The following is a 15,044-nucleotide window of genomic DNA, read 5'->3' as shown; positions in this document are numbered from 1 at the left end:
AAGGGTAGCTCCTTCCTGATGAAGATTGCCAGACCGCCGGCCGACGTTCTACGGCAGGAGTGGATAGCTTGGTAGTCTGGTATGTTGTAGTACTGCGACCGAGCTTCTTTAAGCCACGTCTCACCAACCACGATTACGTCGACGACTGTGTTTAGATTGCGTATGAATAGGCACAGGGAGTCAAGCTTTTCAAATCGATTAATTCCTCGAATATTGATCTGCAGAATTTTGATCACATTCGACGAGGCAGGAAGGGACAGATTCAAAGGATTTCCTACGTAGGCGTTGGTTGCGTAATGGGTTGCACTAATGGTGGTTTAGTTGTAGATACTGCATGGTAAGCTGCACAGATTACTTTTTCGGGGTTTGCAACAGCTTCTGTATGTCGTGACGGGACAGAATTGGTATGGCCTTCGATTTTTCAGTTTTTCTCACCATGATAGCACCATTACGTCCAGGCCATACGTAACGAAGATCCAGGGCGGCTTGTAATCCTTTCAACTCTTGCAAAAGTCTCCGGGATAGTGGTGTCAGCTCATCTCGGATGACTACTCTACCTTGATTGCCACCCGAAATAATATTGAAACGATAAGAAATTATGTTGTAAGAATAAAAAGAAAACTCACAAAACATTTCAGGAACAAGTTAAATTAAAATATAATGGAAGAATATATTACATTTGGAAATAATTTCATAATCAGTTTTATTTCCTTTTTCAATCTAATCTAATCTAATCAGTTTTTTTCTTTTTTCAAAACAAAAAGTATAAAAAATGCTATACACATCAATTCAGTTATGCTACTGTCAAAAATTTGCAAAATAACAATTAATTTATGAACATATTTTTTTTCCTGAACTTTTACGTTTCGTTCCAATTGGTAGTTTTTAAATTCAATTTAACAATATTTAAAAGTTTTTATTAGATACACAATGGATAAAGAAGCGTATTCTGAGTAATATGTAATCAATAAAAATGTTTTTTTTTTATTATTTTGCAATGGCCTAAAATACTTTGAAATAAGATTGAATCCTGTTTGATTATCTTTTGTTTAAAAGATTAAAAAAAAACTGGCAGAAATGTTGAGGAATCAAGAATAAATTATACTGTAAGCATATAAATTTGATAAAAATACGATTGCATTGAGAAATATCTCAAATCTATTTTTGAAGTACTGCTCATTTCTAAACTCACGAAAATTACACAGTTAAACCAACAAATAATATTGAAATAATATTTTAAAAAATGTTAAATTAAGTATTTCTCTTTTCCTCGATTTCGATCTCTTGACCATTCCCTTTTGGCCTAATGGAATTCTAAACAGATGTTCCTGTTTGATTTAGTAAGAGAAGAAACTGGAAGTTAGAAAACCAACCTTGCATTAATTTAATATGTTAAAAACGAAAGACATTTAAAAAAAACTTATTGCCTTACTCTTTCTACTCGATTTATTAAACTTTTGGGAACTTTCATTACAATCAAAAATTGTGTAACACATTAGTATTGACGAAATCATTGTCTTCGTCGAGAATTACTCCCCGGGAGTCCTACCCCCCCCCCCCCCCCATCCCATTCGAATTGCACAACCTTTGAATGCTTCACTGATTTTCATTTACTTTGCATTATCGAGCCAACATCGGGCACAAAAAGTTCAAGGTTGCAATCAAGTCCAAGTCCACACCCAAAGGAAAAATATATCTCAAAATCTGCAACATTGGATTTGCTGCAGAAAATGTCACATTTTATAACATTTTTTGCAGCAAGCCCGTAGATCATTTTTGCCCGCGTGTAAACATGTCAGCGATCTGCAGTTCTCACCAACACATATAATGCTGGCCCGTCCCCGAGCAACACTCCAAAGAGAAGCATATGTTGGTGCTCTTTCACTCACTTTTCATCAAGTGTCCATGGCGCGGTGGAAGCGTGTCGGATCAATAACCAAGAAGTTGGTGGTTCAATCCTCATTCAGCTAAGTGTTTTTTTTTGTGAAATACATCCAAAAAGCCATCGGTAATGTCGATAATTGTCGGTAACGGGCAAAAATGTCATACCCCTATATCGCAAAAAATGCATGAGGACAGATTTCATGCAGATTCTGATATACTTTCATTCCGCCATGCATCACAATCATGCGACTGCCAGTTGGGTGCAACAACTGCACACAACAGTGTTGCCAGCGCAAAGGTCTTCTCGTTAGCAACCCCCCGTCCCCTTCTTCGTTCCGGTGCAGGGGGTGTACCTTAAGGGGGTGATTATCGAGAGAGAAGGAGGGAGCCCACTAGACCCCGGGAGTCGTGACTCCGGCTTAGTTCCAACTATTAGTGGAGCAAAAGTACGCTGAGTGCTAGGCGAGATCACCATGGCGAAGTCCGTGCTTCCTGTTGTTGCTTTCGATGTACCGACCATTTAAGTGGGGATGCCCTTTTTGCCTCGCAAATAAAAAGCGCGAACTCAATTCATCATCATCGGAACGCGCGCGATTGATTTATGAGAATGAACTTTCCGGCCAGGCAGCGGCACAGGAAGTATCGAGTTGATGGTTTTGGGAGTGGGGTAAAGAGGTTCGTATTATTAGCTCGTTTTAATTGCAAATTATTTGCGCAGGGAAGCCTTTGGGGCCAGGAAAACCGACGAATGGTAATTATTTTTTTTCTGTGCCCCGGGGCACGGCCTGGCGAAATGGCAAGGGACGCGGTTGTCACGGTCACGAACTGGCGCCATGATGGAAGTTGTTGGGTTACATTGTAACTAAATTCATAAAATATACCGACTTTTACTTTGAAGGACTAAAGATCTAGGAACTTCAAATCTTGAAAATAAATAAGAACAAGGCTAACAAATGAGCAAAAAAATGGTTCTTGCTACACCAAAACCTTAGTTCACTGACAATCAGTGACCACCAAGAATATGTCACCCGTTGTCTGCTCTTCTGCCAAACTATAATGAAATCATCTCGTCATCGCTGCAGATAAACAGCCCATCATATATACAGCATAATCAGAGAGAGAAAGAAAGAGAGTGAAGGACGTCATTGGATCTTCACAGCCAAAAAGAGCCAAAAGTAAAACATTCATCTTCCTGTAAAAGTTCAAGTTTTATTATTGTCAGATATCATTTTTTAATTGGGCAAGCTGGATAAGGTAATAAAAATAACAAACAATAACAACATAATAGGAAAAATTATTGCGAGAAAATTTCAAAAGATTGATGAAAGTGTTGCAAATTGCTTTTGATTTACTTTTTAAACCAAACAAATTATCAAAAATGATCCTATTACCTCAAAAAGGAAGAAGGAAATCATACTAATATTTAGTTGTCTGTTATTTTCAGAAAAGCTTAATTCAAACTGGCGTTGTATTTTTTTTTAATTTTTCAGATTTTTAATTAATTTAAATTAATCAGATACAAAAACAACTAAAAGAGAAAAAAACACATTTTCCTAAATCATCTCTAAAGTTACAGTTCAAAGACACACATTGAAAAAATAACGAGCTCACTCATAAGCTATTTCCGAAATTTCCGAAACTTTTTCGATATTTTGTGAATCCAAAATAATAGACATTTTTTACACAAAAGACCAATTTAAATTGTCAAAATGTCAACATAAACTATAAAACAAAATACAAATACATTCTTAAAAATAGATGAGAACTTGAAAAAAAACTTTTTGAATGTTAATAAAAATGGTAATTATAAAATACAACAAAAAATTCAAATAAGAGGGATCATAACTTAAATTTAGAGAGATAAAATAAACAACGCCGCCTTTCAAAAAATTAGATCCTAATAAAACATCAAATTGCAAGGTAAAATCCTAGAGCTTTATTTGAAAAGGTCCTATAAAAAAGAGAATCCCATAGCTGATAAGACCTTTTAAAAAAACTACTTTATTATATTTAATTAAGCATAAACAACTATAATTTTCGAAAAATGGTTTAGATTTAGTTTCGGCGAGGACAGAAAATAAATTGTATGATTTATGAAATTTTCAAAAGGTAAAAAGTATCACAGATTTCTGAAAACATGTAAACAACATAATTGAAACTAAAAAAATATGAAAATATCTAATTTGAGTGACAATTCTTCTAATTACATGTTACGATTTTCAAAAATGTGGAAGTCCCAATAGCAAACAAAAATTCATAACAGTTAAGAAATAAACTGATATCAGTATTTTAACCTAAATTATTATGCATATTAAAAGGAACTTAACATTCAAAGTAATGTGCACAAGACGAATTAGGTATAGTCCATTCTCAATCATCTGAAGCTCTCCATCTCCGACAATTCGAGTCCTGAGAAAAATTGTGTGAATTCTTTTTTTTTTGTAGTTGGTAATTGTAATTTGACCTCAAATTAGTTAAATTTAAGTGTTTTTTTAATTTTAGCGAAAACTTCAGAAAATTGAATCTGGACTGAATTTCAAAAATGCAAATCTTGAAAAAATACTGTATCAAAAATACAACAAAATTCGAGATTATCCCAATTTTTCATGGATTTTAATTTATAAGATCTCTGACATTTTGTAAAATTTCCAAAACTATTAAATGAAATGCAAAAAAAAAGTTGTTCTATGGAAATTTGTTTTTCATTTAAAAAAAATCCTTATTTCTCGCAAATAATCACTCTAGATAATCAAATCTTTGGATAATCTAACTAGGATTTTTTTTCGTTGCCTTGTTTTGTAGTGTAGAGCTCAAATATTGTTTCAAACATGCTACAAATTGCAAAAGAAAATGAAAGAAAATATGTTTTCCTTAATTCCCTTTTTTTAAGTTGGTTTAAAACAAATTTCAGTTAAAAGTCCACAATTAGGCCGTTGCAAATATTTTTCAAAGTTTATGTCGCCCCCCCCCCCTTTAAAATTGGTCTGAAAAATCAGGGGGCAAAAACAATATTTTTCCAAAAAACTCCAAAATTTCCATGGAAATAGATGTCTAATCAACTGAAAACAATCTAAAATGCATTTTTCTGCATTGATAATTATATTTAGCATGTTTGGGCTTGTTTAAAAATGTTTTGAATTTTTATGAAATTCCAATTTACAGCACCGCAAAAAAATATTTTTCGCAAAAAATAAAATTTTTGTCAATACTTAGATATTTTGGAAACTAATGATGGCAAAACAACTGGACAGGTGTATAATGCATTTTAAAACACTTTTTTCATTAAAATGTTGAAACCATGGCTCGTAATTTCAATTTTTATTTTTTTTTATTTTTTTTGCCCCCCCCCCCTCCCCCACGACTTTGGTTAGAGTCGAGGGACATAAACTTCAAAAAATATTTGCAACGGCCTTAATAGCAAAAAAAAACAATTTTGAAAAATTACATTTTTGCAAAATTTAGAGAACTTCATTGAAGTATAAAATAATACTTATAATTTTTTCTCAAATGTTTTAACATTTTCTCTGTTGTAAAACTCCTACCAAAACAAAAAAAAAAGTTTCTGAAAATTTGACTGAACCGAGGTCACATTTGATTTCACACAAAAACAAAGTTTGTTATTGAAATATGAAACCAACAAAAGCCTAATCTCCTAAATCATCATATCATCCCTCAAACGCACTCACGCGTGAAGGTCGATTCGTGAGCCCTTCATCAGTGAGAAACCCGTTAAAAAATTACCCACCCCATTAAACCCTGCGATCAACCCAACCCCAGCTAACCCCAATCATCGAAACTGTCAATCTCGTCGTCGCTTGGATTGTGCTCACATTGCTCACACTTTCAACCCTAACGAGCCGGCGCACACCCTTTTCCCTTAAGACGCGTCTTGACGACGCCGCCATCTAGTCGACTTACTCGCGCAAAAGGTCACCGAGCCTCCCCCCTAAAAGACAATGTTGAAATTAATGTGCGATCACGCGAACCCACTTCATCACAAAAACCAGAACTACCACAACTACAACCCGACTTGAGGTGCGGTGGCCAACATTGATCTTGAACGCCAAGTCCTAGTATCTTCAAGTCGCGATCCCTTTTTGGTATAGAAACCAACACTCACACCTTCACGCCAAACAAATCGATCGTGCCTAATCGATATTTCATGTTTCGTTACGTACGACTGAGTTCTAAGAGTGTGAGTGCAGCAGCAAAAAAATAAACAATTAAAAAAAGATAAAACAAAAATCGCAGAAACACGCGATCGCACAAGTTCGCACCGTCGAACAAAACGAACGCGCGATCATGAAAGTGAAACAGACTTGAAGATTGAAAAGAAGGGGAATAAACGAAAGCCAAACAACAAGAAACAAGCAAAAGTGAACAAGTTGAGGATCGTGGAAAAAAACGAAGATCGATCGTTCGTTGGTGGTGGCGCCATCTGAACTTCACCTTACTTGATCGTGTGCAGCTTGCGCTAGTCGCCGCTAGAGGTCGGTCTGTTCGCCGAGGAGACACTTACCCATTTTGCCGTTTGGACTGTACGGGTCGTAGCTGCCGGTGGACATCGGGGACATGGTGGTCGTGTAGGTGTGGCTCTGCGATCCGGGGGAAGGACTGAGGGGCGGTGCCGAACCCGGCACGCTGCCCGGACTAGGGGACGAGATCCATTCCTCGTTGTTGCTGGAAAGATGGAGAAAATTAATCAGCACATTTTCGAATTTAATACAATTTCATCATTAACAATTGACAGCTGATTGAGAGATCCCTCGCGAAATTCCATAATGACATCAACGCAGACACGTTTTCCCCACTAGTAATTGCCAATTGATAGCCAATTGCAGTGTTGCTAGCGAAAAAAGAAGTATCGTACATGCAATTTGGTTAATATTTGATGGTATCGATTTGCGCACACACATACAGCAACACGCAAAAACGTCCCCAATTTATGGCAAACATGATGGTCCGGCAAATGGTCCCAGACTCATCAAAAATTCACTAGCGTCCGTCTAACGAGCTGCCAGCCCTGGACCCTCATGCGAATATCATCAACAATTCGTCTGTCCCGACCAGCACAATTCTGTGTGTGTTTGGCAGTGTCATTGAACAGGGTGGGCTTATTACAAATGTTTAATAAAATATAGAGAAGTTCGAATTCTGTTGATAAGTTCTCCATTGATGGTTAACACCATGTTAAAAAAAAACCTTATAATTCATGAAAAAAATACAAATTTTATTAACAAGTTTTTATTAAGATATTTCAAAATTATGATGTTTCAAAAGGACAATTTGCACACAAAAAAATATTATTATGCCATTTACTGTAAGACAAAAATTAAAATTTCAAATTTTCAGATTACTATTGCTAAACAAATACTGAGTAGTTCTCCGTGAAATCAGCAAATTTTATTACATTCCGATTTTTGAAGAAGCTACTTTGTATCAATTTTGGCCGCTATCCATAAATTCAAGTGTTATGTAAATATTTGAAAATCTGTATCTTCGGTTAACTTTTTTTTCACTATGAGTTGAATTCCTAAAATCCTTTTTTTATTTTCAATTTTTGAATATGTTTTAGAAGACCAAAAACGGCATCTTTTGAATCTTGGAAAAAGTATGAACAGAAATTTTGTCACAGAATATTTTTTTTAACAGTGAATTTGAAAAAAATCGAATTCTATGCAAAACAAACAAACACATTTTTTAAATATAAAATCGAAATTGTCATCAAAAGTACTTTTCGACTCATTTTTTAAAGGGCAATATTTTAGAATTAAAATTACTATTCGATTTGAGAAAAAAATCATCATTTTTAGATTTTTGAAAACAGTGCCCATAAGAACCGATTCCTTATAGCAATAATTTTATAAGATTTAATATTTTATTTAAAGGCAATTAACTATTTTAATCTTTGTTAGTAAAAATGTTACACTAGATCTTTTTTCATAAATTTGAAAATGGAGTCTATTTTTTTAATGTTTCCTGTCTTTTCCTTAAAAAAAAAGTCGCCATGATGATAAAATATATTTAAATCAGTGATGTTTGCCAGATCAAAATACATAAAAACCTAAAAAGCAACCTTTAAAAAATTAAGCTAAAAACTTTAAAAAAGCAATTGCGAAATTTACTAATCAAGCCAATTTTAAAAGATATATCGACGTCGTCGTGCTATCATGTCGCACCCGCCATTTTGACGTTCCGAGAAAATGTTTGGCCGCGTTTTAATGTTTGGCCTTGAATAAACAAAAAAGAAAGGACGCAATGTAAACAATAACAAACACGTTTTGTTTGGTTGACCATTCTGTGCTTTTCCCGAAGTTTGGTTGTATTTGGTTGCCGGAGTCCCGAGTTATAATTACAAATGTTTACTGTAGTCTCACTTGTCGAAGCGTCAAACGCATCCTGACCTGAAATCCCTATGCCCTTTGTCGCACTTACATCAATTTTCAGGGAGTGACAAGATAGCGCGACAAGATTGAAACTACTTTCATATGAAAAGTGACAATAAATTTCGGAGCTTGTTTGGTTTTCATTGAATATCTCAGGATTGAAATCGAATTTTGGGGATCTGTGAAGGTCAAAAGGTGAGGAATTGTGAGCTGCACAAAATGGCGTTCTTAACTCAATTTGGTCCAAAATGCACGTACGACAAGTTAGCACGATGGCGACGATATGACGATGGAAATTAATTATTGATTCAATAAAGTGAAACTATCAAATTTAGAAAATTCTTGCTAAAAAATCACATACATTTATCATAGAAAAGATGAAAAAAAATGAATTTAAAGTTTTGTTATAAAAATAAGGTTGGTTAATTGCTTTAAGCCATATTTAGCTTATGACGATTAAACGTAATTTTGAGATTTTAATATTGTTAACGTTTATTTTTGTATTTTTAATGTATTATTAAATCAAATTAAAATTTTGCCTTTCGTTTCCACAGATCGGTATTCGGTTATTTTAGTTTATGCATGATAACACTTTGTAATTAATAGTTATTGTTGCGACGGAGCGCGTCCGAAGCAGTCCGTTGTTCTGCGTCAGTGTCAGTGTTTGTGTATTGTTTGACTGGTGCCCGTGCTGTCGCTTGGAATTGAATAAAGTAATCGAAACAATCTGAGCAAGCGGGAGCACGGGCGCAGCTGGACAGGTCAGCTGCGTAAAGACACCAAATCTGTGAGTAAATGTAATGTTGTGAACTGTTAAATGTTATTAATAAGAAAATATACATTTTCAGTTTTGAAGCATGAGGAAAATAATAAATTTTATTTTACCCTGCTACCAAAAACGGTGCCCGCGATGAGCATCCTCCCGCCTGTCTCAACAGTTATCATTAAATCTTAATTGAATCTTTAAATTTTGATAAAAACAATTTCCTATTTCAAGGCAATTTTACAGATCAAAAAAATCATATGAATATTATATTCGATCATAAGGGAGGTAACGAAAAACCTTCCAAATTCACACATTTTTTACTGTGTACAAAAAACCAAAGTAATAATCTATCAAAAGTTGAAATATCTTCAATAATGAAAAATGGGATACGTTTCAGATAAACAGAGAATAAAACACCCTAATTAAAAAAAATGCAAAGAAAATAATCTAAAATGTGTTAATTTACATCTCTATGTAATAAATAATAATTCTTGAGTTTTTGTTGAATAGGTCCTATAAACATAAAAAAGACAATAGTTTATAGGTCCTTTAAAAAAAACTCTGGAATTTAAAGTTATATTACATTGAAAAAATAAGATTTTTATACCAAATTTGAAAAGAAATCTTATTTTCCCTCGCTCAGTTCAATTTGTTTGCTTTAAAATTCTAACATTTTGTTTTCAAATTAATCAACAGCAAAATTATATGATTACATGAATTTGGATTCAAAATAATAAATTTGTTTTTTCAAACACAATTTTAAAAAAATTTACGAGCTCAAAATTTACACCTTTTTTATGTAGTTTTACCTAAATTAGGCAATTACAAATATTATTCGAAGTTTATGTCCCTAGACTCTGGCCAAAGTCGGCATTGCACACATGTCTAATTGTTTTGCAACCATACTTTTCAAAATATGTAATGTATTCAGGATTTTTCTTTGGCCAAATTTTTTTTCAGCTTTTGACAATTAATTATTATTTTTTTTGTTTAGTTCTTTTAAGACAGTTTTTTTTAAAGCAATGTATTGTTTTATGACCAACTGGTGAAATTTTAATTTTTTACCCTTATCAAATGGAAGAAGATGAATAATTGGGTACTAAAGCCCTATGTCAATTTTTATGTACAACGGTAAAAAACACGATTAAAAACCATTTCTGATCACTTTTTTTCATTTTAATGCAAAAAAAATTAACAAGACAACATTTTTTCGATGGATCAACTATGATTCCCTTGGAACGAGCTGTCAAGTAGGAGCTTTTCTGTCAAGAAGGACCGCGAGGTAAATTTTTCAAAATTGATTTAAAAATCCATTTTAAACTCTTTGTGGTCGTACAAAGGGTCATTGTACTCAGAAAAATAAGCTTTATCGCTGTAAACAATAATATCAGCATAAGCTTCATTTAGGACCCAATTAAAAAAATTACCATATAAAATTACACAGTTTTTAAAAGAAAATATATGTCAGAAGGAGGACCTCGTGGCGCGGTGGTTAGCGGCTTCGGCTGCCGATCCCTAAGTTGTTATGGGGCGCGGGTTCGATTCCCGCCTTATCCTCCTGGCCTTCTATCGGATGGGGAAGTAAAACGTCGGTCCATTCGCGTAAAAGAGGTTTTGGGTGACTCACCACACATTAACCTTCGGACGCCTTGAAATGAATTGTAATTGTAATTGTCTGCTCTACAACTTTGTAGAATATTGTTACGCTCTAAAAAATAACCACACAAACTTTGAAAAAAAAAACAAAATTTTTAATGATTTTTTTTGTTTTAAATGAAAAAGTAACCCTACTGGGAAAGGGCAGATTAGAAAAGTACATTAAATTTCCCATAAAATGCCAACATTTTTTAAGCGAGTAACGAAAAATGGCAGAAACTATTTTTGTATTTTTTTTAAAGAAAAATACGTATTTTTGGAAATGATTGATTTGATGATATTTCACTTAATTTTAGTATCAGCATTGTTTCTTAAAACTTGTTTTTCATAAATTTCTCAAACCGTTTCTAGATTAAGTCCACTACACAGTAAAAAATGTGAAAATTATTATGAAGCAACATTTAATGATGAAAATATAACCTGTTTCATTATTATTATAATTTAGAAAAACAAATACAATACCTTCGGAAAGTGGTACACATTAATAGACTAAAGATTATCTTTTTTTGTTATATAAAAGGTAAGTATGTGTTCTAGCTGCAGTAGCTGAAATAAGTTTTTTTTCAAATGTTCGGTTTATAATACTGAAATTGCTTTTTTTTATTTTTTCAAAGATTTTTATTGTTAAAAACCATTTCTATCAACCCCACCGCAGCCCAAATGTCCCCTCACGCTTCGCGGACCGTGCACACTTCAAAAACCATGGCCTAGGTCTCTGAAACCGCAATTTGTCCTGTCCCGTACGGTTATTCCATATTCCAGCTCACCAACAATCCCATCCCATCCCAGGCCGCTCAGTTTATCCCAGCCGGGGAACGGGGAAAAGTTTGTCCAAAATGAAGACTAGTTGGTCACGGGGGAAATGAGGCAAAAAGCGAGTCTGGTGCTTCAAAATTGTGAGTGGGTGTGGGTGGGTGATATCGGTGAGGGGGTGGACCAGACATATAGTTCAGCACAACGGGGGTAGAGATAGAGCGAGCCATTGTTGTGTACATGTTTAAGGGGAGGGTTGGTGGGGGAGGTAGGTGGGTTAAGGGAAGGCCGCAAAGGACGACTCTTCATTTTTGTCCTGTTTTGTTGAGCTAGGAGGATGAGAGGAACACACAAAGGGAAGAAGAAAAATTGGGAAAGTGTGGATCGAAGCTGGAGATGAGTTTGCACTGAGCGTGGGTGGTGTGGGTTGATATTGCGAAACAGAAAAGGGATGCTTGACAGCCAACCATGAACACACAGGAACTAAAGGGAAAAAGGAGAAAATAGAAGGACTATGGTGGATTCAATCCCGTGACGACGATGTTGTCGACATATTTTACATATTTTGCAATTTTATTTGCAAGGGAAAGGTTGGCTTTTGTTATAGAAGGAAAATTCGTGAGAGGAAAGGTATTGATTTCGTATTGATTCAAAAGAAGATACTTGGAATCAAATATCCAGCCAAAACATGTTTTCTAACAAGTCCCCCCTGAAATTCATTGACCCCCACGTGGTCGATCGAAGATAACAGTTCCAACAACTCCACACACAGAACGCTAAAAATACTCGGACTTTTTCTGCCCACCAGTCCTCGGGCACGGCCGGTTCCCTTGCGAAAGGTCATGGTCCGGTGCCGGTGTTTTGTTTCTCTTTCGGAAAAATGCTCCATGCTCCAAAAACCACCACCACTAACTAAGCAAAGAGAGGGGAGAGGCGCGTGTGCGCACAAAGAATGGAATTATCGAGAGTGTCATACCTTAAAAACTTAGAGGGCGAAAAGAGAGGGAGACATTGTGTGCAATGCTGGGTCGAGAGGTCATGAAAAATGAATGCTCTGTGAAAAAGTCCGCACCCCCCGAAGGGAGCTTTTCCAAAACAAAGAAAAGAGTAAGAATAAATAGAATGTAACGCACACATTCACAGATACTGTGCCAAATTGGAGAACGCACCATGACCTGGACAACACCCAACGTTCTGATGTTGAGTAATAGATGCGATAACTATGTGAGAAAGTGGGAAAGTTTTTGCGTAATTAAGTTGGAACATGGTTCCTTGGAATTCCCCTGGAGTAGAAATTGTAGAAGTTTTGTAAAATTTACAGTTAAAAAATCTGAAAGCTCAATATAAATAATGAACAATATGTATTTATGTCAGTTTTCAAATAATCATATTGCACGCTGTATGTTAATAAGCTTAGAAACACTTGCAAAGCGTCGTGAATTTGCCTCTCTCTCGTTCGTAAATGATCTTATTGCAAACCGAATTAATTCTCCAGAGTTGTTACAAACATTAAATTTCTATGAACCCACACGCGTATTGATAGCACGTGAGCCTTTCGCATTGCATTTTCACAGAACTGACAACGATAAACACGGGACCATGAAAAGAATGATGGAAACTTATAACAAATATAATAACATAATCGATTTCACAATGACAAAATCCACCATGAAAAAACAGTTCTACAATCAAAGATAGATGTTCCCCCCTTGTAATTAGAAACTAAGCAACGATCATGTAGTCTACGTATGTTTGACGAATAAATAAATAAAATTGTCGATGTTGTAATAAAGTCGTTTTTTTTTTTTTAATTTCAGTTTGTCACCGGAAAAAAATCAAGCCAAATTTTCAAAACATTTACACAAACATATTACATAACCAATCTGGTAAAAAGAAAATTTGTAAACAAAGGAACTAGGTGCATAATGCGTTGTCTTACAATTAACCCTCTACAACTCAAAAATGCAGGGTTGAAAGTTTGTCTTGTTTTATGTGATTATGCCAATGTTTTAAAAATATATTTTTTTCAGGGTCAATTTCGCCGTGTAAAAAGTGACTATACGAACTTGAAAAAACTGAAAAGGCTAAATTTAATAATAGGAAGTGGTAGAAGAAGCCAAATACTATCTGAAATAAACGTTAACTTAACATGATATAGGCAAATACAAATACTAAATAAGAACAGGGAAACCACAACACAACAAAAATTATGTTTTTCGTAGAACAAAAAATGCTCAAAATAACCTTCTAAACAACAGTAAAAAAAGCGAAAACAAGTTTGGGCGTTAGAGGGTGAAAGGGGAAATTTTAAAAATTGTTTTAATTATGTTAGAATATCTCCTTGAAAAAGGTCCATAATTTACTTAAGTTCACAAGTTGCCTTTTAATGGTCCTCTACGGTCTTTCCAAAATTTATTTCAAGTTTTTGCGTCCTACCCCTTCAATATTTTTACATAAAAATTTACGCAGCACTTTAGAATAACCGACATTTTCATGAACTTGATTAACAAAGCACTTTGTGAAACTTTTTGTTTCAAAAAATGAAAAATTAGGCATGAAATCTAGTTTTTTTAATTTTTAACATGAACATGAATATCCTCATAAGTTTAATAATAAATTATGTAAAAACTATTATATATTTTTTATCATAAAATTCCTACACGGAATCATTTGAAAAAAAACTCTACAATCAATATTATTTAAGCAATTCTCCAGAAGCTGCCGATTTTATTTGAACTTAAACATTTTTTTTTCTAAAACTATATCGAATTGATATTTTCCGAGATATCGCGTGTTGAAAATAAGAGCAAATTAGATGACATTGAGAAACTAATTCTATTTTTGCTTTAGGAGGCTGTAGCAACAGCAACTAGCAGTCCGATCAACAAGGTCAAAAAAGGACAATTTAAAAATGTCTAAGCTTGCCGAAAATATTTATGACAGGGGTTCTTTTCCTTTATGAAATATTTTTAAAAAGAAAAAAAAACGAAAAAATGCTTGCAACTTCAAACCGGTGCAAATTTTGTTTGACAATATTTGACATTTTTCAAAAAAAATCTTTTCCCTGAAATTCCTGTCTCCAGAACCAGTTTTTGCACCATCCTTAACTCCAGTAAAAAATATGACTTTTTGTCCTTTAAAACATACAAAAAATTAAAATTTTGAACACATATTTTAGTAATTCTATTTTTGATGATGAGCAATTCTCTACCAAAACCGGAAATGGATTTAATTTGTATTTTTTGATTTGGCTCAAACTTTGTGGGGGCCTTCCTTATGACCAAATAAGCTATTTTGCGTCATTGGTTCACCCATACAAGTCTCCATACAATTTTGACTGCTGTCCATACAAAAATGGTATGTAAATCTTCAAACAGCTGTAAGTTTTGAGTGAATTTTCTGATCAATTTGGTGTCTTGGGCAAAGTTGTAGGTATTGTTGAGAACTATTGAGAAAAAAATAGGTACAAGGAAAAAAAAAATGCAGATTTTTTCATCAACTTTTTTTTTACTAAAACTCAATTTCCCAAAATAAGTGTTTTTTGATTTTCTAGATTCTTTGATATGTTTTAGGGGACAAAAATCCACAACTTTTGAGCC

The 15,044-nt window shown here is 34.3% G+C and overlaps 1 protein-coding gene across 1 annotated transcript in view; it reads right to left on the bottom strand.

The window, feature by feature from the left end:
- LOC120415091 (ecdysone receptor-like) overlaps window positions 1-15,044 on the bottom strand; it is a 363,558-nt gene that overhangs the window by 232,896 nt on the left and 115,618 nt on the right. Inside the window, 1 exon segment of the mRNA XM_039576510.2 lies at window positions 6,404-6,564. Within this exon segment, the coding sequence (XP_039432444.1) occupies window positions 6,404-6,564 (161 nt within the window).

Source organism: Culex pipiens, chromosome 2, assembly GCF_016801865.2.
Source record: "Culex pipiens pallens isolate TS chromosome 2, TS_CPP_V2, whole genome shotgun sequence".
Classification (NCBI taxonomy): Eukaryota; Metazoa; Arthropoda; class Insecta; order Diptera; family Culicidae; genus Culex; species Culex pipiens.
The sequence above is the reverse complement of the archived record's forward strand: the minus strand, read 5'-3'. Positions and strand labels throughout refer to the sequence as shown.